At 47.7% G+C, this 25,214-nt stretch overlaps 3 protein-coding genes across 4 annotated transcripts; 1 reads left to right on the top strand and 2 right to left on the bottom strand.

Annotated features, from left to right (window-relative positions):
- Window positions 1–43: 43 nt before the first annotated feature.
- LOC120652923 (ASC1-like protein 3) lies at window positions 44–6,060 on the bottom strand. Its single transcript, XM_039930875.1, has 6 exons — window positions 5,578–6,060; window positions 3,264–3,472; window positions 2,057–2,212; window positions 1,172–1,357; window positions 905–1,083; window positions 44–585 (listed from the first exon to the last, which is right to left on the bottom strand). Exons 1-6 carry the CDS (start codon window positions 5,674–5,676, stop codon window positions 566–568), a joined length of 849 nt encoding a protein of 282 aa, XP_039786809.1. The 5' UTR covers window positions 5,677–6,060; the 3' UTR covers window positions 44–565.
- Window positions 6,061–16,044: 9,984 nt separating this feature from the next.
- On the top strand, window positions 16,045–19,298 carry LOC120652922 (cold-responsive protein kinase 1-like). 2 transcript variants are annotated; one of them, XM_039930873.1, is made up of 7 exons: window positions 16,045–16,546; window positions 16,664–16,865; window positions 17,191–17,309; window positions 17,461–17,671; window positions 17,751–17,988; window positions 18,198–18,348; window positions 18,549–19,298. In XM_039930873.1, exons 2-7 carry the CDS (start codon window positions 16,775–16,777, stop codon window positions 18,912–18,914), a joined length of 1,176 nt encoding a protein of 391 aa, XP_039786807.1. In that variant the 5' UTR covers window positions 16,045–16,546; window positions 16,664–16,774; the 3' UTR covers window positions 18,915–19,298. The 2 variants fall into 2 exon arrangements, with proteins under 2 accessions (XP_039786807.1, XP_039786808.1); XM_039930874.1 differs by having other exon boundaries at window positions 16,167–16,546; window positions 17,186–17,309.
- A 1,082-nt stretch (window positions 19,299–20,380) lies between these two features.
- LOC120652921 (anthranilate synthase alpha subunit 2, chloroplastic) lies at window positions 20,381–24,302 on the bottom strand. The gene is made up of 10 exons (XM_039930872.1): window positions 23,916–24,302; window positions 23,620–23,809; window positions 23,379–23,530; window positions 22,926–23,041; window positions 22,598–22,844; window positions 22,447–22,503; window positions 22,205–22,357; window positions 21,893–21,973; window positions 21,272–21,358; window positions 20,381–20,885 (listed from the first exon to the last, which is right to left on the bottom strand). The coding sequence occupies exons 1-10, from the start codon at window positions 24,300–24,302 to the stop codon at window positions 20,559–20,561; spliced, it is 1,797 nt and encodes a 598-aa protein (XP_039786806.1). The 3' UTR covers window positions 20,381–20,558.
- Window positions 24,303–25,214: the final 912 nt, after the last annotated feature.

Raw genomic sequence — 25,214 nt, 5'->3', positions numbered from 1 at the left:
CTGATAACAAGATGCATCTAAACCATACTTCTATCCTAACATAGAAGAGGGATAACGCATATTCTTAGATGGGAACTTCGTCCAACTAGAACGTTCAGAATACGCTGTTCAAAAAATTTGTACAGCTGCATAAAGCTCAATGCACACCACACCAGATCACCAAGATACATGAGATTTACTCCCGATCAAAAGAATCAATTTATTACCATGAATTAGAACTAAATCTACTCACAGGTGAAGTATACTGAACATGGTACAGAGGGGTTCAGCAAGCTTCGGGAAAAAAGCTACGGAACACGCCCTCTCATGTCTTTTCCCATATCAAAAAAGGTGAACCAAAAATTTGTGAAGGAACCTTCAAGTAAGCTGCTAGCTGTACCCATCATGTATAGGACCTGCTCCATTCTCGGTCTAGCCACGTTTAATATCATAAGGCAATATACAGAGATCAACTTTCCTATCCGTGCCCTGAACTTGCCAAGACCCAATCTATTCTGGAAGCAGGCATAGAAAAGTATCAGCGAAGAAATGACACATTGAAGATGTCAAAGAATGATTCTCCCTATTACTCGTCATCCTCGGAATCTGCATTATTAAAATAAAATAATTTAATCATTAGAACTAATGCTAATGCCTTTGCCACTAGAGTCTGTTTCAATGAAAGTTCACATATGCATGCTATACTATAACAGGAGGGCTCCTAAAATGTGCCAATCCATTTGCCAGAAATGCAGGACTTGTCATTACACACATGCCATGATGGCATCCTCTATTTCTTTTACCTAAACAATAATAATAAAATAAATGCAAGGCTCTCTTGTTGCAAGTAATGTGCCAAAATAATATCTATGATTCATGGCTGAATGCAAACCAACCAATTGAGTAATTCCAAAGAATTATTTACCAGATCGAACATCATCTGTAACTTGTCCTTTATTATTCAATTGTCTCATTATCATCAAACATATGAGTTTCCCCCAGTACACATGGAACACAAGCAATGTGAGAAGCATTGTGTTGGAGATATAGTACAGAGTTGTAGGGAATTCATCCACCTTCCTCAAGAATGTGATGGAATGATAGCTGGCATTGCAAGGGCAGCAACAGTAAGTCTAAAACTACAAGGTAGCAAAAAACAAAAAGTTATCATGAAGAGAAGTAGCAAACAAACCTAGAGGTTTTGATTATCCAAAATGGAAAGTAAATCAGACGCAATAGGAGCCAGGAGATAGCAAAGAGACCGAAAAACAAGCTAGCACCCAGCTCTTTTTCTGTGTACTTGCACAATTTGGCAGTCTCAAGAAACACATCACTTGTATCATGCAGGGCGAGAATGATTGTCCCAATTCGAAAAAACCTGCAAGAGGCCACAACAGCTGTCTTACAATGGCAATACCCTATGCCTAATGGAACCAGAGTCAAAAGAAAATGAGGTGGAAGGAAAACTGGTAATACCATGTGCCTAGCAGAGACATAAATTTTCATAACAATTAATGTGCAAGAGCAGACATAGTTATGCTTTGAGGGAGGGTGGTCAAATAAAGGACCGGAACTGAAATATCAGGATCAAACGATGCCAATACATAGTTACATACCTTTTAAATCTCATTGTCATTGAGAGTTTCGCTTTTCTATTTATTTATAATAATCTCAGATCCAAATGTTTATCAATACATTCCAAGAACCAAACTACCACCCTTTTTTTCACTCTATCTAGAAAAAAACGACTACTAAAAAAAACTACTCCCTCCGTTCCAAATTGCAGATCATTTTGGCTTTCAAGATACACAGTTTCTGCAATCTATTTAGACACAGTGTATATCTAGGTTCATACCAAAAGCTATTAACTTAGAAAAGCCAAAATGACCTATAATTTGGAACGGAGGGAGTATCTAAGTCCAGAACATCCTTGAATTCTTGTGGAAATTTAGCCTAATGAATCACACTGTTGCCTCATAAAACTCAGAATATTACCAGTTGACCCTAAATATCTGACACCAGAATGAAGGTGTTGTGAAGTGAAAATACATCATTAGGTGATCGAAAAAAGATTTACCCGGTCAGATATGAAACTCCAATTAGAGCAGATGTTATTACATGATGAGACATCATTACAGCAAAATCTTTTCTGCGGGTTTCCCAAGCAACAAGAGCACCAATGCTGTAGACATAAAATCCACACTGGCACATGTAGAAAAACATCAATATCTTCCTGAAAGAAAGCAGAATATACATTAGAGGAAGCAAAAACTACCAATTCACTCCAGATAACATATTAATAGTTCACAAATAATATGCTTGAGCGTGTTTCACTTGTGGAAGTTAGAACAGAATGATGATACAGGGAAGAAATACAGGGAGTTGTGCTGCTGGCATCAAATGTTGCAGATTAAAGTTTGTACAAGACATGTTTAGCAGAAGCATCTGCCATTTGTAGTCAAATTATGGCAAACAGAAGTAAACTTGGTGAAGTACATTTATGATTTACAGTTACAGCTGCTAGCAGTGAATTAAGCAGAGGATTCAGCCATCATGATGTGAAAGCTGTAATAATAACCACGGTGAATTAAAAGGCAGTACAACAAGTAGCATGGTTGTTAGACAGCAGATTTTTGTTTCTATTGATGTCTCAGTGTCACCTCTGACTAGTAAATCAAAACAAAGTTCATCACATAGCATAGTATATGGCCATGTGCTTTAACCACAATTAGGGAACTAGATAAAACGCATTAGCTAGCCAACAAAATTGTACAAAAAAATCATCTATCCCAACTGAATTACCAACAAAAGAAGAAAACAATGACAGTGTTTGGAGGGAGTTAGATAAGTATTATGTTGTTCTTACTTTCAAGTGCAACTAACAAAATGGGATAGAGTAAGAACAGTAGAACACCGAGATGGTTGATGAAGCGCAAGGTGCAAATCCTAAATAAACATTGTTGGCTTGTTGCACGACAATAATGATTTTTTGGGTACATTCAACTATCATGTTACCTCAATAACAATAACAGGAATGAAAATGTGCTGATAACAAGCAAGCAATGATTTCCACAGCTACCAAGTTTTAGAAAATAGATGTTGTCCATTCTGCAGAAGTGTAGAACCAAGCACTCAAAATGCCATGGAAAATTCCACGGCTAGAACATTTGGAGGATAATTTATACTAATGATAGTAAAGTGCTGTCTCTTCAACTTCAAAGAGACTGGCAAGTGGCAAGAGCAGTAGATTTCAATAGCATATTAAGGAACAGTAATGCACTCACGGAATGGGTTGATTCGGCCAGCCATTGAAGTATTGCATTGTATCCAATGACCATGGTTCCTGCTTTATTATCATGAGGACCCATGCTTGAACAGAAGCATAGTATGTAAGTTTCCAAATGGACTCTGAGAACTTGACAATCTTTGCTTGCCTGGTCTCGTCATTCATCAACTTAGAAGCTTTGGTACTGAATAGGTAAACTGCCAATGGCTGAAAAGAAATATTTACATAAGGCCAAGTGTAGGATGTATAAGTTAAACTGACAGCTATCTGGCATGTAAAAAGGTAACGTTCAAACTGCAATTATGGAAAAACTTGAACCAACGCCAGGATAATTTAAGAGGTTATGAAGGGGGGGCAGCTATATAGCTATTAGTTTCCTTATTGGAAAAAAAATATAGAGTAAAGTACACCAGCGGTCCTCAAACTTGTAAGGGTGTGTCATATAGGTCCATCAACTCCGAAAGTGCATTTCTGGGTCCCTAAACTTTTTAAGTCATTCACCGGAGGTCCATACGCATCCATGTGGGCAGCTAGCGCAGATGTGGCACGCTGACTAGGCGCCACTCTTTCTTCTTCCTCCAGACATGGGTGCCAAGCGGCTCCGCTCGTCCGACGAGCTCCGCGGCCCCGCTCGGCAGGCGAGCTCCGCGGCGAGGGGGCACCTCCGCTCGAGGGAGGGAGGGCGGCCCCGCGGCTCCGCTCGGCCGACGAGCTCCGAGGCGAGGGGGCGCCTCTGCTCCGCGTCTCCTCCACCGCCGGGGTAGCCCCTGGCCCGCGGAACTCGCTGGAGCCGCCCACGTTGGTAGGAGGTGCGCGAGGAGGCTCGCCGCCGCACCGAGAGAACCGGATCTGGAGGGAGCACCGGCGCGGGGAGGCCGCCGCCGTGCCATGGACCCGCGCGGGCATACGCCATGGCCGCTGCCGCCATGGACCGGAGGAGCTCGAGGGAGAGGGACGGGCGCGGCGCGGGATTGGGAGGAGGGGCGAGCTCGGCCGGCGCAACCGCATGCGCGCTCGCGGGTGCTCGCCGGTGGCCACCTCGTAGGGCTCCGGTGCGGCGCGGGCCTCCGGCCGCCACCGCCTTGGCCCCGCGTGGGTCCGGCCGGGACGGAGCTCCGGGGCGGCGTCCAGGCGCCCTCGAGGCCGACGGGGCACGCTCGCCGGCCGCCTACGCCCCGCCTCCGCTCTCGCTGGCCTTGTCGCCGGCGGAAGCCGCGCGCCGCTGCACACCATGGCGGGTGCCGCGGCAAGGGTCGTGGAGGGGTGCCGCGGCGAGCGCGGAGGTCGGGCGCGGCGGCGAGGATGGTGGCGGGGCGCCGCGGCAAGCCCGGAGCCCGGGCGCGGCGGCGAGGATGGGTACGGGGTGCCACGGCGAGTGCGGTGGCGGGGCGCGGCGGCGAGTGCGAAGGCGGAGCGCAACGGCGGCGAGGGCAAAGGCGGAGCACAGCGGCAAGCTGGTGGCGGGGCGCGGGACGAGCGGCGCCAGCGCAGGGAGAGAGGGAGGGTGGGAGCCGTCGGCGCAAGGAGAGAGGATGGGTGGGAGAGAGAGAGGGAGGGGTGGAGAGAGGAAGGAGAAATGCATGAAAGATAAAGATGCCCAGTCAGCACGCCATGTCATCGATACTTGCTCACGTGGAGGGGTATAGACCTGCGGTGAACGACTTAAAAAGTTTAGGGACCCAAAAATGCACTTTCGAAGTTGATGGACCTATATGACACTCTTACAAATTTATGGACCTCCCATGCATTTTACTCAAAAATATATATCTATCACCATATTTGCATCACCTCTATTCGGCTCAAACCTTCTAGACAGAGTCAATGACATCATCACGGACTCGCAGCAGTTCAGGAAAAGGTAAAGCAATTGGCAAGCCAAACCAGATGTAGATTTATTAAGTGCAAGGGTTTATTGCAAAAAAGCCTCGCATAAGCACAAAACAACTGATCCGCTACTTAAACCACACCCAGAGCATGAGAACAAAAACACAAGCTCGTATTAGCCAACGTTGATCCTCAGCAGGATAGCAGCCACCGATAATAACGCAATTAACGACCAGTTTTCAGTTTGGAGACAGGCGGGGAGCACTACGTCACGCGAGCGCGGCTGATCCCGCCGCCGGATTAGCGGGGGATCAACTGATCGGTTACGAAGACGCAACGAGCAGCGGCGTATACCCACACCCCGCGCCCGCGTTGCGACTCGCGACGGGGAGCATTGGTGGCGCGGGCCGCAACCAGGGAAGCGAGAGATCTCGCGGAACCCGGCGCGAATCTGGCGGTGGCGGGACGAAGGGGGATTATCACTGTACCTTGTAGACGAGGCGGTCCAGCAGGAAGCGGGCGCAGATGAAGGCGAAGGAGAAGAGGACCGCGACGGACACCGCCTCCGCGCCGCTGACCCCCACCATCGCCGCCGCCGGACGGACGCCCTCCTCCCCCGCTGGGCGGCACACCCCCGTCGTCGCTCACGCGCCGCGCGCCGCCACCAACAGAGGCCGCACGGCGACGGCACACGCGACGGCCGCCCGAGACGCCCGCGCGCGCGCGGATAATGTGAACGGCCAGGGCGGGATTAACCGGAGGAGCGGGAGGCCAGGGCGGCACGCGCGCTTATATTTCTACTAGTCGCGCACGCAGGCTGGCAGGAGGAGACGGGCACGCACGCAGGCGCGAGGCGACGCGGTGGGGATTGGGGAAAGGGAGGGAGGAGGACGATGTGCGCGTGGGCGGAAGAGATTTGGATCTCCCTCCCCTGTCGTCGTCTCCTCGCCCCAGCGGAGAGAGCCCCCGGCTTCCGTTGCGTCTCCTCGTTTTGGTTCCGGACGGATTCGATTCCGGAGCCGATTAGTTCAAACCGGGCGCCGCAGATCTCGGTAGTACGGGGCCCCAGGTGATTTAAGAGTAAATTTCCTGTATGCCATTAGAAAATTGAAGTGATTCCTTATGTGCTATTGGAAATAGGATCATCTCTTCTATGCCATCGTTTATAATTTTTCATCCCCTCCATACCATTGCTGTTAAGTCTCCTTAACATATCCATTAAAGAGTATGACGAAAAGACCAGAATACCCCTCCGTTCCCTCTCCAGTTACTTCTTTTTTCCCGAGCGGCCCACCCTCCCTCGCGCGGGAGGTCACCGTGCTCCCCTGCTACATCCACCACCTCCTCGCGGCCTCCTCTCGAGCGGATCCGAGCGGCGGGGAGGACCGGAGGCGAGCAGGGCCGGCGCATCCTCCCGCCGCGGCGCCTGCTCCCTCCTCCCTCCTCCGCGAGCGTCGTTGGATCTGGGCTCGGCGGCGTCGAGCTCCACGGCGCCGAGCTTGGGACGACGAGCGGTGGCCGGCACGCTTGCCGGGCGGCGGCGGCGGTGAGCAGGCGGCCCCTGCTTCGGTGAGGTGCGCGGCCGGCCATGGAGCGCGGCCCCTCCCCTGTTCCCTACTCCGGCGACCCGCGGAGCCGCACCGTCCTTTCCCTCCCCTGCCCCCTCGCCACGGCCCCCTTGCCGCGCCCCTCGCCGCTCCGCGGCGAGGCGGAGCGGCCGCAGCGGCGTGCACGCGAGGCCGCCGCGCGGCGCGACGTCGCGTGGCGGGGAACACTCGAGGCCGGCCGCGGCGAGGCGGAGAGGCAGCGGCGACCTCGAGCTCGGACCCGGAGGTAGCGCCAAGGCGGAGCAGAGCGTGGACGAAGGTTCCGGCGGCGCCATGGGCGGAGGAGACGGAGAGGAGCTGCCCCAACACTGGCTCCGTCCCACCGGGCTGGGGCACCGGGGCCCGCGCGAGGGAGGGAGGCGCGCCGCTCGTTCAGATCGGCGGCAGAGCCTAGGGTTCGGCGGCAGGGGGCTCTGGCGGCGTCAGGATGGGGAGGGGGTGGGCCGCGAGCTCTGGTTGCCACGCTCGCCCAGCTCGCCACCACCACCGCACTCCCTGCGTCGCAGCCGCCGCCGTGCTCCTAGCGCCGTTACCACCGGCCGCGAGCTCTCCTTGCTCGCGGGCCGCGCGCTCCGCCGGCCGGCGCGCTGCCGCGCTGCTCCTCCATGCCGGGCGCTGCGGTTGGCCCCTTGCTGCGCCGCCGCCGCCGCTGATGCCCCTGCGCTGCGCTGCTGTGGCGGCGCCGCCGCCGCCGTTGCCCCTGCGCGCGTGGGGCGAGAGGTGGAGTGTTGCGTGATATAGTGCCGGAGGGGGGAGAGAGAAGGGTGGAGATGGACTGGCGGGTCGTCGACGGTAGTTTGACGGTGAAAACAAATGGCAGTGGCACTGAGGGGATCAAGAATTATAAACAATGGCACTGAAAGGGATTAGACATTTTTCAATGGCATATAAGGGATGAGTTGTATTTTACAGTGGCATAGAAGGAATTTACTCTCGATTTAATGACAGGTCTCTCCCAGCCCCACGGCCGAAGAATGTTGGCGTTTCTTTATTCGAAAAGAGGTAGTAGATAATCCTACTTTTTTTTCAAATCATAAAAGCTACTCCTGCTTAGAACAACCGTATTGGATGCACGCTAAGGAAACACGGTGGAGCTTAATCAGCAAGACTCCCTAGACTACCGTGCGGACACTAAAGAACGTTGGTTGCACGGGTCATACCGACGTATAGCTTGAACAATTCGTCATTTCTCTGTTTGTTTTTTTTTGCGAGTAAAGAGAGATTTTATAGATTACTTATGGAAGAGTTACAATCATAAGCAATCAACTGCTCAACACAAGCTAGAAAGCGACTACGCCACATAGCGCTATGATCCAGTCGCTTAGCCAAATGCGCGAGCTCATTTGATACTCTATTTCTTTCTCTCTTCACATGACACAATTCGAGTTCCGGTAGCCTGCTAGCAGCCTCTATCGCCTCCTGGATGATGGAGTGGCAGGCCGGTCTCATCGTCTTTTCCTCCTTCAGGTACTGGATAACCATGGAGCAGTCTGATTCTAATATTGCCGGTAAATGTTCACATTCTGTAGCAAGGAGGATTCCTTCTCTACATGCCAATGCTTCTGTTTCTTCTGCATTGAAGGCGCCATAGATGACTTTCCATGCCGATAGCTTGACATTGCCCAAATGGTCTCGTATGATAACACCGATGCCAGCTCGGCCCGACACTTCGGAATAGGCTCCATCGATATTTATTTTCATCCAGCCCAGCTTTGGAGGTTCCCATACTTGCTTCAGGGGAGTACTCTCCTCCCTTCGATGATCAAGCTCCTCATGAGCAACGAGTTGTTTACCTTTCCCATTCTCTCCTATCCGTTGTTGTACAGACAAAAGTTCTTCACTATAGCTTGTCAGAACTTGACTGAGCCCATGATAAAAATTCCCTTTCCATGCACCACCTCATTTAGACTGTACCAAGATCTCCACAGGAGCAAGAGAACCTGTACTGCTCTCTCTGGGCTAATCTGGCCTTGTAAACCTGTACTCTTCCTCCAGAGGTAAGTTCCAGGATTTGCGCATTTCAGCTCTTAAGACCGCTGCCAGATCACACCGCACTACTGCATGGTGTTCGTCCTCATCTTCCATTCCGCAAACTTCACAGTTGCTTATGGTCTCCAAATTTCTCACTCGTTTGTTAACTCTTGTAGCCAGCCCCCCATGAATTAATCTCCACGCAAATACCTTGATCTTTTGGGGGACCTTTAGTGACCAGAAGCGTTTCAATGCAGGTCTTGAGCCATCCGGCCTGGTACTGGAACCTGTCCCTCCCTTTTCAAGGTCACAAAGCTCAACACCAAGTTTATAAGCACTTCTAACTGAGAAGCATCCCGATTTCTCATACTGCCATGCAAATGAATCCTCTAATGGCATTTGGGGAATTTTAGTCTTGCAGGTAGCCTCCACATCATGAGCATGGAAATAATATGATAGCAGTTCTTCTTTCCACTTCTTGCTGTCCTTATCTATAAGTTCAGCAACCCACTTGAGCCGGCAGTTTTAGGAAGACACCCCTTGGGATCTAATTATGTCTCCAGATTTTTACTTTCTTTCCATCACCAATACGCCATATTGTTCCCTTCTTCAACAGTTCTAGACCAAATATAATGGATTTCCAGATTGGAGATACCTGGAAAGGGAAGGCTGTGTCTAGCAGATCTCCGTTCGGAAAATATATAGCTTTCATAAGCCGTGCACACAGGCTTTCAGGAAAAGCTAATAATCTCCATGCTTGTTTGGCCAAAAGTGCTTGATTAAAGATTTGGAAATCTCTCAAGCCTCGACGAGCTTTACTTCTTGTGAATTTATCCCAAGCAATCCAATGAGTTTTACGGATTCCATCTCCAGCCCCAAACCAATAATTCCGCCAGCTCCTCACAAAATCCTTTAGTCATTTGGAAAACGCTTATAATATACGTCGGAACTGCTTGGGCAATAGCTTTGATTAACACCTCCTTCCCTGCAGCTGAAAGTAACTTCTCTGACCAAGCAGAAATCCTTTTGCCGAACCTCTCACCTAGCGTTTGGAATCTCTGTTCTTTTGTCGCCCATCAAGTGTGGGGAGGCCCAAATACTTTGGTTCAAACTCAACTCTTTCCACCTCAAGAATCGCCCTTATATGCTCTCGACGATCGTCCTCTAGATGTTCCCTTGTCATTTCTCTGTTCATCTTGTCTTAACATTAGGACATCTAAAAGATAATACCGCTCTAGAAATGGTAATGTACGTGCCCATGAGACCATAAAATATTCTTTTAGTGCCACATGTCTAATAGTATTGATGTCCTAGTCTTACGTAGAATGGGCACAAGTTCTGGCTACATCTTGATATCTGCGTATGCTTGTTCAGTACTATTATTTATTTCCAAAATAAATAAGAAAATTTTAGTTTGGCTTTATCCTTGATGTGCCGTTAACAGAACTTTGGACTTGGTATACATCTATCGTGGTATTGCTTGTCACGAAAAGAGGCATGTAACATAGTTAGAGCAACTCCAAGAGCTTAGCAAAATTCCACTCTCTATATTCACATTTAGCTATTCATTTGACTAAGATTTCTTCTTCAAATTTCGGCACAATCCAACAAACTCTCCAAATCTCCTCTCCGTATTCTGTATTCATCCTAGCGACCAGCCCACCACCCACCTCCTCTGCGCAATCCCTTCCCCATCGGCGAGGTTCAGCAGAGCACCACGCAAACAGCTCCCTTCTCCCTCTCCATGGCGCTTCTCCTCCACCACGCCTACCTTCCTCCTCCACGCTTGGGTGGATTCCGCTCTTCTTGCAGTTGGGTTCTCGTTCTCGAGCAAGCCGAGATTCTTCAGCTTCTCTGTTCATGTAGCTTTTTGATTCGTATGCTTATCATGGTTCCCTATGAAATCCATCCATCCGCCCTTCCATGGTTCAATTGGGCTCTTGTTCATCATGCAAGGCCGGCTCTGCTAGACATCATAGCGCTCTGCGGGAGGGCAAGACGGAGATGAAGGCGGGCTAGCCGGCGGCGCTGCTCCTGCTTGACCGGCGGGTGACAACCGCGAGCTGGATGGGCTGCCGCGAGAGGGCGGGACGGAGACACGCGCGGGGCGCCGGGGCGGGAAGAAGCAGTATGGCGAGCTCACTCCTTCGCCAAAGATGCCGACCGAGGGGGCCGGGTTGCCGAGCTGGAAAGATAAGCGAGCCGGAAAGAGAGTCTGTTGCATCCGGATTTTACAGAGATTTTTTCATTTTTAGCCAATCCAAAGGATATACAGAGGCTGTTGGAGTTGCTTTTAGGCCTCGTTTGGTTTTTAAATAGCTGTCACATCAATTATTCGAATGTCAATTTAAATATTCGGATGCCAATTTAATATATAATTGATTATATAGGTTGCAATTAGGACTCTAGATGAATCTATTAAGTATAATTAATACATGATTAGCGGACAGTTACCGTAGCAATTAGTTGTCAAATTATGAACTAATTAAGTTTAATAAATTCGTCTCATGATTAAGTCGCGACTTATGAAATTAGCTTTGTATAATAAGTTTATATTTAGCACTTCTAGTTGGTGTTTAAACGTGCTATGTGACGGGACTTATGACTTAAACTGAAAAAAACAAACGAGGGCTTAGATTTTATCTCCTTTGGTCAACCCTTCTTCAGTTAATATCCTTAGAGCAAATAGATCCTTTTTTTTTTGGCGTTTCTGTTTGCAAGGGAGTATAATGAAAATCAAATAAGATGAATTAACTTCCACTAGATTGTTTATTTGGGCAATGGGGTGTTTGGAATGGAGAGGTGCTCCTTTTAGTTTTGTTTAGGAAGTACATCGAAGACAGACGGTTAACACACATCGCACTCATATATTATCTCCGCGGACTGGCTGCATGTAGTCATGTACTAGATACCGCAACACTAGGGTTGGATATCGAGCCAGCTCGGCTCGTTAGTGGCTCGGCTCGTTATAGCTCGGCTCGTTATGGCTCGACTCGTTATAGCTCGTTATACAAACGAGCCAGAAAGCTAGCTCGGCTCGGCTCGTTAGTGGCTCGAGCTAGCTCGTTTGGCTCGCGAGCCAGAGTATAAAAATATTTACATAGAGATGATAACCGTAAATCTATAAAAAAAATACATCACATGCATATTTAAAGTAAAATAAATAAAATAATGTGAATTTTATAATAAAAAATATAAGTATGTTATCATCCATGACCATGATCAACCATTATTCGTTGATCGTTTCAACTAATTCATACAATATTTGTTATTTATCTTGGCTCATTATGGCTCGCGAGCAGCTCGCGAGCCAGCTCGAGCTGGCTCATTATAAAGCAAGTTGGCTTGTTATTAAACGAGCTGGCTCATTATAAAACGAGTCGAGCTCGAGCCGAGCTACTAACGAGCGAGTCGAGCGAGCTAGCGAGTTTCGAGTTTTTCGTCCAGCCTTACGCAACACTAGCCGCCCTCTGGCCATGGGCGACTTTCATGCTTCATTTAAAATTGGAAGTGTATGATAAAACACACGGTACAAGACAAAAACATTTAAAGTTGGAATGGAACCTAGTCACAAGTTTCGTGCGCTCGATTGTACGCGGGCCCTTGTGCGCAGCTAGCTAATCGACATCAGCTAACCAACCGGGTGGCCCGGGTTAGAGAAGAGCATACTATATATCTGAATTTAATTACTTTGATTTGAGTACTCTCCCGTCTTCAAATGTATACGTAACAACTTTTGCAAATTTTATACCTCAAATTAAAGAGGCAAATTTTATACTCCATATTTTTTTAATAAAAAATCTAAACGGTAGATTTCCTTGTATTTAAGGAGTTATAGAGTACAGTACTAGCTAACATACAGAAGTGGAGTGAGCGTACGTATCATTCTCTTAGGAATAAAAAAGAAATAGTACTTGAGAACGACCGATAGCCAAATCGATCCTGTGGTTTCTCGTATTATGGCCAACACTGTCCCAATTCACAAACGCGTTTTAATCGATCCCTTTCACGATCATGCATGTGTTCTGTGAGAGAAGCAGCATCCTAGCAACACGGTTACCACCTTCATTAATTGGATGTGCGTTGAACTTTAGTAGTACTGAGGCCCTATTTAATTCCAAAAAAAATTCTATAGTACCCGTCACATCGAATGTTCGGATACATGCATAGAGCATTAAATATAGTTGATAAAAATAACTAATTACATAGTCTAACTGATTAGCACGAGATGAATTTTAAACCTAATTAATTCATAATTGAACATATTTGTCAAGTAACAACGAAATATACTACATTACCAAAATCAATAACTTTTCACCAACTAAACATTGCAATCGTGTTGTGAATCTTCCGCATCGACTGCCATCGACCTGTTTTGAACATTTGCCACCGTCATGTCACCATCAAGCTAATAAAGTCAGTCAGACCTGCTTGCTCATTCAGCTACTACGTGGCGCAAAGATAGTCGTTCCTCGACCTTGGTTTTTTTTTTTCAAAAACCATGTACTTCTTTTTATATTTCCTTACAAAAAGTAAGAGGAGAACTTCACAAAAAAGCGGGATGCTGACTGCCAAAGTGCCAAGTACACTAAGAGCAAAGGAAGAAAAAATCCTGGACACAAACGACCCCAAACCTTGTGCGAAGCAAACGCGTAAGCATGTTGGGCGCGATGGGAGCTCACCTAGGATTAAAGTTGAAAGTTAAATTTTAGCATCTATTAGCATATATATATATTTATTAAATTTATTTTTTAGTCGGATTAAACTATAGGTTATCTTTATATTTTAATATATTAGCATTTCGATTGTACCCAAATCTCGAGCACGCGTGAACAGAGCCTACAGACTTGACATGAGGACGAATGCGTCTTGGATTTCAGCTAAGATTGCGATCGAGAGCAACACCACCTCACGACTCACGTCGCCCTGTTGTTTACTGACAACTGGCGCCGATCGACAATTCAACACCTTGCAATAGCACGAGAGGACTGGATGGGATGAAGAAGCTGGTACGAACTCACCCCTGTCGTGGCGGCGTCCCGTCGTCCACCTCCTCTAGTTAGGTTACATGCCCTAATCCTATCGTCGTCAGACATTTGGAAGCGACTAACAAGAATCAGAACCCGTAGTCTCTCAAACGGACTCCATGGTGAGTTGGTGATCTGACGTCGGCGTTGCCTTCTGGTTTCTAGAAGACTTGAACATTCAATTTGTCTCCAAGATTATCAGTTCTCGGCCCTTTTGACCAAACTGCTCGAAACCACAATCTTTAGACCAAAGGTTGAAAGAGAAATAGCAAGCTCTAACGACAATTTTCCGTTGACCAAACCGTGGGAGTACGGTGGGCGTGGACCTGGAGACGCGCACTGGACTCGCTCACTCGCCGTACTACACGCAAGGTTAACCTAACCGGTGGGAACCGGTCCGGTTTGACCGGTTATCGGTCAAACCGGTCCGGTCCGGTTCCGGTCCGGCCGGTACCCAACCGGCCAAAATTCAAATTTTAATTTTGAATTCAAAAAATGAAAAATTCCCAAAAAATTCCTAAAAATACTTCAAGGTGTGATGAATCTAATGGTGTCAAATTTTCTCAAAAATTCATTCATTTAGTATAGTTTGTGGGAATTTAAAGTTAAATCAAAAAAGAAAAAGAAAAAATGGGCCGGCCCATGAAGGCCCACCGATCAAACCGGTCAAACCGGCCGGTAAACCGGTTGCACGGGAGCTTTTGAATTTCAAACCGGTCAAACCGGCCGGTAAACCGGTAAAACCGGCCGGTAAACCGGTCGGAACCGGTTGCACGGGAAAATTTGAATTTATTTGAATTTGGATTTGAATTCAACCGGTTTCCACCGGTTACCGGCCTAACCGGTCCGGTAAACCGGTACCGGAGGGCGGCGGTAACCGGTTTCCGGTTGGGAAATAAAACCCTGACTACACGACGCATCCCGTCCCCGGGGGCCGGGGCCAAGCACGAGCAGCTCATCCGAGCCGTCCGCCCCGGCAGCACGCGGTCCCGCGGCTGGAGCGGTCAGCGCGGCCGCCGCCGGGCGCAGATTCCCTGACTTCACCATTGGAAAGTCAGGGCTGACTTTACTACCCCGTGATGCCGTCCGCTTCCCATCCTACGGGCTGCTCGCCCTCCACCCGCTGCTCCTCCTCCTCGCCTCAGTCCACTGCAGCACTCAGCTTTGCGTCCCGACGGCCCGACGCGCACCATCTCGCAGAGGGACGTCCCTCGCGCATCACCTCAAGCCCGCGGCGCGGCCGGCAACAGCCACCAGCACGCACACCACGCACGCGTCGGCGGCTGCGGACACACGCAGCAGCTGCCGCGCCACCACCACCATGCCCGCCCGGTGCGCCGCCACCGTCGCGTGCCCGTCCGCGCACGCTCACAGTTCCGCCAGCAGCGCCAGCGCCCGCTCGTCGCCCTCCTACCGCCGGCCCCCGCGTCCAGCGACAGCTCGACGGTCTCGTGCGCCGCGCCAGCCTCTACGGTCAGCGCGCGGTTCCGGCCCACAGGGAGCAGCGCGCGCAGCGCTGGACGCGCCGCGCCCACTGCCGCCGCCGTGAGCGCGCGGAAGAGCTCGGGGCGCAGCCGCTCTAGGATCGCCGCGTCGGGCGGTCCCGCAGATGCACTGTGCTCGCCCTCGTGGCGTCGCCCGGCGCGAGGGATAGCAGCACGTCCGTGACCGCGTCGACGATGTCGTGCGCGTGGGTGTCGGCGACGAGCAGTGGTGGCAGAGCTCGTCCCTGCAGATGGCGAGTGCGCGGGCGAGGCCCAGGCACGCCTTGAGCTGGCAGGCGCGGTGGACTCGTGCTCCAGCTCCGTCTCCGGCGCGGCGAATGCATCCCTGCCGCGAGACCTGTACGGGCTAGCGGTGGGGGAGTCGCACGCGTGCGGGCTGTACCGGGCCAACCACACCGCCGTGTGTTCGAGTTGCCCGCCGCGGCGCCGGCGGCCTACAGGCCGCCCGCGAAGCCCCGGCCCACGGAGATCTCGGCGAAGGCGAGCGGCGAGGCGACGGCGCACGCGATGGCGTTGGAGGCGGAGCCGGAGGCGGGCACGTAGGCGAGCGGGCAGGGCAAGGTGGAGGAGGAGCAACGGGTGGAGGGCGTGGTGGTGGTGGCGCGTCGGCCGACGCGTGCGCGGTGCGCGTGCTGGCGGCCGTGGCCGGCTGCGCCGCTGGCCCTGAGGTGCTACGCGCCATCGGGATGCAAAGCTGACTGCTGCAGCAGACTGAGGCAAGGAGGAGGAGGAGCAGCGGGTGGAGGGCGAGCGACCCGTAGGATGGGAAGCGGACGGCATCGCAGAGTAGTAAAGTCAGCTATGACTTCCTGAAGTCAGGGAATCTGCGCCCGCCGCCGCCCACTCCACACTGCTGCCGGGGCGCGGGCGCAACCGGCCGCCCCGGCGGGATTCAATTTCCGGGCCACGCCGCTGCCGGTCGTCGCCTTCGGCGGTAGAAAACGTGGACTTTCTTCCTCGCGGGGGGAGGGGTGGGGTGGGTGCGGCACGCCTGGCGATCTGCATCTGACTGACCGCGCGCGTAGCCACAGGAGCGAGCGAGAGAGCAACAGCGACAGCGGAGCCAGCGAGCCGCGGGGGCGCGGCGGACCGGGTAAAAGCGCCGGGCCTCGGCCGCCTGCTCCGCCTTCGCTTCGCTTCCCTTCCCTTCGCTTCCCCCCTGTCCACGCAGTCGGCCTGACCTCAGCCAGGCGGCGTCGGCGCGTCGACGGTGCCTGGGCGGAGCGCTGGGGCGCCACCGCGGGGGAGGAGGAGAAAGGAGGAGGCAAGGAGCCCAGAGCTTCGGCTGTCCGCGCTTTTGCTGCCTGCGCTGCGGGGCTGACGGCTCCCCGCCTCTCCGTCCACCAGGTTCGTACCCAATTCTTACCTGCTTTTGGGGAGCCAGTATGGCGTATCGAATCCAGCTATTTCCATGCGTTTCTCAAGATTCCTGTTTAATTTGTTCACAAACTCGCCCCCCTCTAGACTGTGGCGACCGAGTAGGCGGACTTCGTCCTCGTCATCTCTCCGCAGCAAGGAGCATAAATTGGAACTGGTTTCGGATACACGTCTGGAGGAGGCCTCGGCATCTGGAGCATGGGGAGTTCGGTCGGCTGCTTGGGAGGCCGCTCCAAGTCTAGGCAAGGTCAGAATGGTCAGGCCGCCGCATCTACGTCTCCTCGTTCAGGTACATTTCATTCAGTTCCGTTCCGTGAGCACATGAAAAGTGACTCTAGTGAAGAAACAATTACAACAAACATCTTTATATGTTAACCGTGAAAATTTACAGTTATAAACTTTTCATCTTTATATATCTATAATCGGTCAAACGGTCAAACTAACATACATGTTGTAATTGATGATTCATCATTGAATATTTTGGTTATAACTGTAATACCATTAACCAAAGTGACTGTCATCCTATTTCAGGGCACTTTTGTGCTGACATTTCTTTATTTTCGGTGTTCTTTTGCTTAACAGCAATTGACGATGCAACTCTGATAAAAGTGCAGGTCGTGTAAGAGCTGGAAATAATGTACAAGTTTTCTCTCTAAACGAGTTGAAGACTGCCACACGAAACTTTCACATGCTGAATTGCGTTGGGCGTGGAGGTTTTGGAGCAGTGTATAAAGTGAGGCCAGGACTTGTTTATGCATTTTTTTTAAAGATTCTTGCTTTATCTGTTGCTTCTACTCTGAAGACCTCTTTCATAGAACTTTGCAAATATTTTAGTCATATAACCTGCAGATTGGAACAACTAACAAAGGTTCTACCTCACTTAGGGAAACCTGAAAGATGGCACTCAAGTCGCAATAAAAACGCTTTCAGCTGAGTCAAAACAAGGAATTAACGAATTCTTGACAGAGATTAATGTCATATCAAACGTCAGGCACCCAAACCTTGTCAAGCTACTTGGTTGCTGTGTTGAAGGAAAAAACAGATTATTGGTGTATGAGTATGCGGAGAATAACAGTTTGGCAAATGCTTTGCTTGGTAAGTCAAATATTAAAACTTTACTTTCTAAATCAGCCAATCTAAATGTATTAAATTTACCTTTGTGACTTATGACCAGGACCAAAGAATAAATGCATTCCATTGGACTGGGAGAAAAGGGCTGCTATCTGTATTGGAACTGCTTCTGGCCTTGCGTTTCTTCACGAGGAAGCACAACCGCGCATTGTCCACCGTGATATCAAGGCTAGCAACATATTACTTGATAAAAGGCTTCTGCCTAAAATTGGAGATTTTGGACTGGCCAAGCTTTTTCCTGATACTATCACTCACATTAGCACGCGTGTTGCAGGAACAATGTTAGTGCCTTTGTGGATCTTTTGCTTTATCTTCTTCGCAAAAAGATGCTGTATTTACTTGCTTCTATGATGAGGCTATGTGCATTTTATGTCAATTTCCTTCATAGTGCTATGCTTATTTTAACTGATGAAAGGAAAAAACATATTAGTCAATGCAATTCTGTTATAACATACCTGTATTGAACTCCGAATATATAATTTTCCTGCAGGGGCTATTTAGCACCTGAGTATGCCTTATTGGGACAATTAACCAAGAAAGCAGACATATATAGTTTTGGGGTGCTTCTTCTTGAAGTTATAAGCGGTCAAAGCAGCAGCAAGTCAACTTGGGGGCCTGATATGCATGTCCTTTTGGAATGGGTAACTCATCTATAATGCACTCCTCTCGCACTCTTGATGGACTGAAGTATCACACATGAACCTAATAAGTACAAACGTTTCCCATGACAGACTCAGTACATGTTGACGACGGTGTTTGCAATTTACATATTAGATTCAACATATACGAGTTGCTATTCTTAAAAAAAATGATTGAATTTATTATGTGGGTTAAACTGCAGACATGGAAACTGCGGGAAGAAGAAAGGCTCTTGGAAATTGTTGATCCAGATCTGGAGAAGTACCCAGAGGAGCAAATGCTCCGTTTCATCAAGGTGGCACTGCTGTGTACACAAGCCACGTCTCAGCAAAGGCCATCCATGAAGCAGGTTGTCAATATGTTATCTAACCAGACGGAGATCAATCTGCAAAATGTGGTTCCCCCAGGTGTGCTGAAAGAACCACGCCCGCGTACCGGAGGCTTTGGGGGTTTGGCAGTAGACACATCCTCAAGCCAAAGTACCAAATGCAATCCAGCTGAATCTTACAGTACACAGACGAACATGAATAGTGGTCAGTTTAGCACAACTGAGGTATCACCAAGGTGATGCAATGGACTGTCAACCAGCAAGTTTGTATAGAATTTTCAGAGGTTTCTTGAACCATCCATGAGGTTTCACTGTGCTGAAAGGCCTGATCCATTTTCATCCTGATTTAGAACTACATAGGATGTGAGGGCCGTTGTGAATTGCTGATGTACAGGAATTGTAGTACCCCCCCCCCCCCCTCTTGCGGAGGAATTGTAGTTCAATTTAACAATTGCATTCTGTTTCTTTAAAGCCCGCTGTAGGGATACAGTGCAAAGAGTGCGAGAGGAGTGCATTATAGACTACAAAAATTGCACTCGGAATATAAGCAAGAAAGTTGTGAAGAAGAGTTACTTTTTTTAAAAAAAGATTTGAATAAGAGTTACAAGATATTAATGTTCCATACATTGACTATAGCAGCTCAAAGTATGATTTTAATTCATCTTCTTTCAGCCTGCGGAACATGATTGCTTTCTGTAAAAAAAAACTTTGAGACAGTATTAATTTTTCATACCTGCCTCGAAGGTTATGGTGTTAGCAGAATGTCTTTTAGTGACCTATGGGTGCTTCTTCATAAGCTATGCAACTTAATATATGCAGTAGTCTTTTCTTTTAGAAAATGCTGAACGTGTGATCAACCGGTCATTTATGCTTTCTGGAATTTATAGAAAGAAAGGAAAGTAAGAACATTTCAAAATTTCTGTCTACAGCCGCATGAAGCTGTTTCTCTCATTCAACGTGGTGTTCTATCTCTAACGCATGGTAGAGCACTAAGTTCCTGCGTTTGTTTTGTTTTGAGAGAAGTCTTTTTAGAACACCGAGTATATAGTGCAGGTATTTAGGTACTAAGTCAGTAGGTTGTATATTGCACACATTTAAATATTTAATTATAAGTTTGGCAAGGAATGAAGGAACCATGTTATTCTACGAGGAGTTGCAACCGCGACTGCAATTGAATATGATTACTTCTCCAATCAAAAGGCTTATCTTGTTTCGTTAAGATAAACCTTTGATCAACAAAAATTATGTTCATACTTTTCAGTACATATTTTCTATGAATCTAAGTTGATGTCTCAATATTGGCATTGAAATATTTGCTTATGAGTATATTTTTTATAACATAAATGAAAATATTAATAAAGTAATGGTTGATCAAAGCATTATCGTGTAGTGTCTTACAAGAAAAACAAGGAATGTGCAACAAACTGACAACGAGTTAAAGAGTATATTGAGTATCGAACCAGAAAGGAGTCGGGTGCCAAACTGCCAATCTAACAATATATTTGCATACTACTACCTCTTTCCCAATTATTAGTCGTTTTAGCTTTTCTAGGTGCATAGTTTTTCCTATGCATCTAGATATATATTATTTCTAGATGCATAATAAAATTCATATACAGAAAGGTGAAAATGATAAATAATTTGGGACGAAGAGAGTACTAGGATACTAAAACGGGAATATCTACCTTTTTGCTGAAGAATCGATAGGCATACAACATAACCACAGTTCTCATATCTATAGTTAAAAAAAAGTTCTCAGATTATTTGATTTGCAGGAGAACATAATATGCTTATTGCTTTTCTCCACCGACTAATGGCACCTTTCTTAACAGAAAGTGGGTAAACAAACATGAGCTAGAATTAAAAAATAATTCTCTTGACACACTATTCTTTGTCTACAAAAGCTGACTCCGCAAGATCGATAGCCCGAGCTAATGCGGCAGCCTTATTCTCGCATTCACGCTGTTCATCATCCGGGCTACTGTCAGCAACAATGCCTGCTCCAGCCTGAAGATGAGCAACCCATTCCCGGCGCCTATCAGCAGCTTTGTATGAGTACATCGTGTTGTGGCTTGGCGCTGTTGAGAATACAATGGTGCGGAGAGCCAATGCGATTTGCATATCACCATCAAACGATATCCCTCCTAAACCACCACTGTATGGTCCTCTCCTTGTGACTTCCAACTCATCTATCAACTCCATGGCTTTCACCTGGTTATATAAACAAACTTTCATTAATCAACATTGTTCAGAATAGGAAAATAACCTTTAAACAAATAATAAGGCAGTGATGATTTAGAACATCTCCAAAGAAGCCAGCTGCCAAACTGAGCAAAATAGCCAGATAGATCTACCAAATGCATTGCTTTGCAGTTAAACTACACGCATCAGGGATTCAGGTCTGCTGCATGCCTAATTGTAATAACTAAGAATGCAAAAAAAAAACCCATTGATGATAGTAGAGAAAACGTGGTCTATATGAAATACAAAAAATTTTCAAGAAGGGAGTAAATTTGGAAAACATGCCACACTTAAAATATAGAAGAGTGAAGGTTGGACGGTAGATCAAAATAAGAATATTAGAAGGGAAACTTCACCTTTGGTGCTCCACTGACTGTTCCCACAGGCAATGCAGCTCTCAGGGCATCCCAGCTCTGGAGATGATCATCCAACTGTCCACTAACCTGCAAAACATTCAACCAGAAGTTAAACATTTTGGGGAAGATATTAATATTTTATGGAGGTTAGAATGCTTCATACACTAAAAATCAAAGGGCATTGTGTAGCAAGAAACATCTGTTGAATAAGATGGGATCATGGGAAACAAACAAAAAGGTGATAAAAGTGCACACTAAATGGGTGCTTATATACGATAAGTCAAACAAGATAATAAGAAACAACATTGCAGGAGCTTGGTGGGTTGTTCAATAAATTGTTTTCATGTTTTTGAGCTGAACTCCTATTTGTAACGTATCATTGGATGCCAAAAAAAAGCTTAATGACTCAAGAAACATGATTAAGTAATGTTTTTTATATATATCTGAGCTAAACCATTAACACTGTATGCTATATAAAGAATAGTGACTTAAGAAACATGCTCAATTAAGCTCATTGAATGAGATTATTAAGAATTGTCAAACAATTATCTATAAATTGCCAAAGTATATAATTTGATATATCATGAGAACAATTGGTATCCAAAAGAAGAAGAGCCTAACCGTGGAGCTAATGTGCATAACATGGGAGTATCGCTCAATGTTCATTAACTTTTCCACCTTTACTGATCCAGATTTGGAGACCTGTCAAATAGTAGTAGTCATCAGAAAATATCCATTGTGCTGCAGCAGAAGAGTGGCAAAAACATTCATTTTCGCTAAAGAATGACTAGAATTGCATACTCTAATAGGGCTGTACTACTAAGACTCAACAAAAGAAAAAAATATATCCAAAGAAACAGAAAGAAAATGGCACGTTGTGTCAGAATGCAATGCAGTAGATCTCATGGGTCACAAGGATAAAGGAATACAGACCTTGCCAACATCATTTCTTCCCAAGTCTACAAGCATAATGTGCTCGGCACACTGTTTTTCATCACTTAGTAGCTGTTGCTCTTGCATTTGATCTTCCTTCTCTGTCTTGCCCCTTCGAACAGTCCCAGCAAGTGGCCGATTAATAATCTTGCCCTGAAAAACATTTTAAAAAGGCGCAGATTAGTGAAAGGTCGATGTTGAAATTTAAAGAATAGCCATAAAAGGGTTCATAATTCACATACCTTACTGACTCGTGTAAGAATTTCAGGGCTAGATGCAACTAGGACACAACCTCGTGCCTAAATCGATGGTCAAAGGGTGTTGATTAGAATCTCAAAGGAAAATCAGTAAACAATGTTCAAATTTTGCAATGCTTCATGCTTCTATTTCTACCTGTACATAAGCCATGTATGGGCTAGGATTCACAATTCGTAATGCTCGGTAAACCTCAAACGGGTTGGCATATGTTCGCCTCTCGAACCTCTGGCTTAAAACAATCTGGAAGATGTCCCCAGCCATAATATGCTCCTTAGCCTGCATAACAGCCTTCTTGTACTGATCACTTGTCATGGTCGACTTATTCAAAGGTGTACCAAACTGGCGAGTGTGTAGCTTCACAAATCCAGGAGAGAGTGTGGGGCTGTAGTCCAAAGCAGATAGATCTATGAGCATCGAACAACATAAGCAGCAGAAATTAATGAATAGGCGCCGCATAGCTTACACATTAGAATTGTGCACTTTGGATAGCAACAGATCCAGCCGGGATCTGCCATCTTGGTATGCTTCCTCAATTGATGCGTAGCGGTCCACATTTACCCAATGGATGACATACACTTTCTGAAACAAGAAAAGAGCCATATAATTTGAAATGGACACATATTTCCAATAAAAAATGTCTTCAAGGGATAGAATACCATGAGTCAATTAAAGCTATAGCAAGTATAAGTTTTCTGCCTCATGAGGTGCAGATTGCTTAGTGCAGGACAGATGACTGGTGTAGTTTCAGTTACAGTGACAAATTACATGGTGTCCGCTTTATTATCAGTACTAGCCTATCAGCAAGCAATTTATAGTTATGTATGTCCCTAGTTAACATTCCATCAGTTTTAAATTATAGTTTGTTTTATCTCTGTTAAAGAATGAGATGAGAAGATGGGATTTCAGGAATAAACACCTTCTCAACATTGTCGAAGACAAGAACATCATCGTAGAGCCCCAAGTGCACATCAGGAAGGTTCCTATCATCCTGAGGAGCACCAGAGAAGGGTAGCTTCTTCTTCTCAACATACCGAACCGTATCATAGGAAAAGAAACCAACCCATCCGCCTATCACAAATAAGAAACCAAATGTGACTGCTCGCATAACATCATTGGCAACATCAAATCTTCTCTACTCAACAATATCCGCTGCTCACCTGAGAAGGATTCAGGGAGGTCGTCGATCTGCTGTGGGTGCCATCCCTCCATCATGCTCCTGGGCACCTGCATAGGATCGTCCACGACCTGCTCCGTCACCTGGCCCTTCTCGTGGTCCATGATCGTGACCTTGTGCTCCTTGGCCACTATCTCCATCACCGGGTGGGCTCCCACCATGCTGTAGCGGCCCTGCAATGCAACCCAATCCAATCAGTTCCGCGGAGTTACTGACTTGGATAAGAATCGATAAGGGAGCATTCGCCCCCCAAAAAATCAGGGAGCGGCAGATACGTACGACGTTGGTGGTGCCCTGCGGCCCCTGCTCGACGGACTCGAAGAGGAAGCTCGGGGCGTCGACGTTGTCCTCCGGGACGAGGCAGCGGTAGGCGAGCACGGGGGTGAGGTGGTCCGACACGATGCACTCCCACATGGGCACCAGGTTGCCCTTCCCGCTCCCCCGCGCCGCCGCCTCGAAGAACCGCCTCTTGTCCTCCTCCGCCACGGCCCTCCTGCTCGCCACCGCGCTCGGCTGCGGCGTCACGACGGCGCGGCACCGCAGGCCGCCGCTCCTCCCCCTCCTCCTGGCTGCTGCCACCGCCCCGGCCCTAACCAGGGCCCCCGCCGCCGGGGCGGCGACGCGGGACGGGGAGAACACGGAGGAGGCGGCTGCTACGGATTCCATTGCGCTAGCGGGTGGCTTCCGCACCACCAGCCGATGCGGCGTCCAATTTCAATCTAGCGATTTCGCGCTCGGAGTCGGAGGAAGCGAATGGGGACGGTGCGGGTTATATAAGTTGTAATCCGATTGGAAAATTCAACTCAGGCAGCCAGTGAGGGTGGGGCACTGGGAATCACCTGCAGATCCAAAGGCGATTCCAAAAATATGGCGAGTGATGCAGGGAGATGGGAGCGGCTGGCGTGGGTGGGGTTTTGTGGTTGACTCTTTTGCCTGGATGGGGGCTTTTGAGAAGGGGAAGGGAAGGAGATTAGAGAGGAGGTGGCAGCCGGCCCAGCACTTATTAAATACTATGGATATTCAAAATGACATATCTTTTCATAGAATCATTAATTGTACAGCTTAAATACGCACACTCATCTCTATAAACGAATACACAAATCTTATTACTATGAGCATTTTTGAAGATTGAACTAGCAAAGATTGACGAAACTACCACAGGCATCTTGCTATCGACGAAAACATCGCAAGTACAACGCTAAACTCTAAAATATTCGTTGCTACGACCTGATGTGCTACCGAGACTCTTGTAACCACAAGACTACGTGACTTTTGGTAAAAAATTAATAATATCTACGTTGTATTGTACCTATTTTAACATTTATAGTTAATTATAACTTTGAATACCATTTATTAGAAAAAATAACGGGTATTCAATGAATACCACGAATACCCTTTGGACCCGCCACCTCTGCAGCTAGTCTGATGAATGCTGATGGCGCACGTGAAGAAACAGGAGAGTCCTCCCATCAAAAAAAGAAGAAACAGGAGAGGATTACAGTAGATGCGCACGTGACACCTCTGTGGCCTGTGGGAATCTGCTGTCAGTGTCACAGCAACCAAACAATCTTATCAGAG

This window comes from Panicum virgatum, chromosome 9K (assembly GCF_016808335.1).
Source record: "Panicum virgatum strain AP13 chromosome 9K, P.virgatum_v5, whole genome shotgun sequence".
NCBI lineage: Eukaryota > Viridiplantae > Streptophyta > Magnoliopsida > Poales > Poaceae > Panicum > Panicum virgatum.
This window is presented reverse-complemented; position numbering and strand designations above follow the sequence as displayed.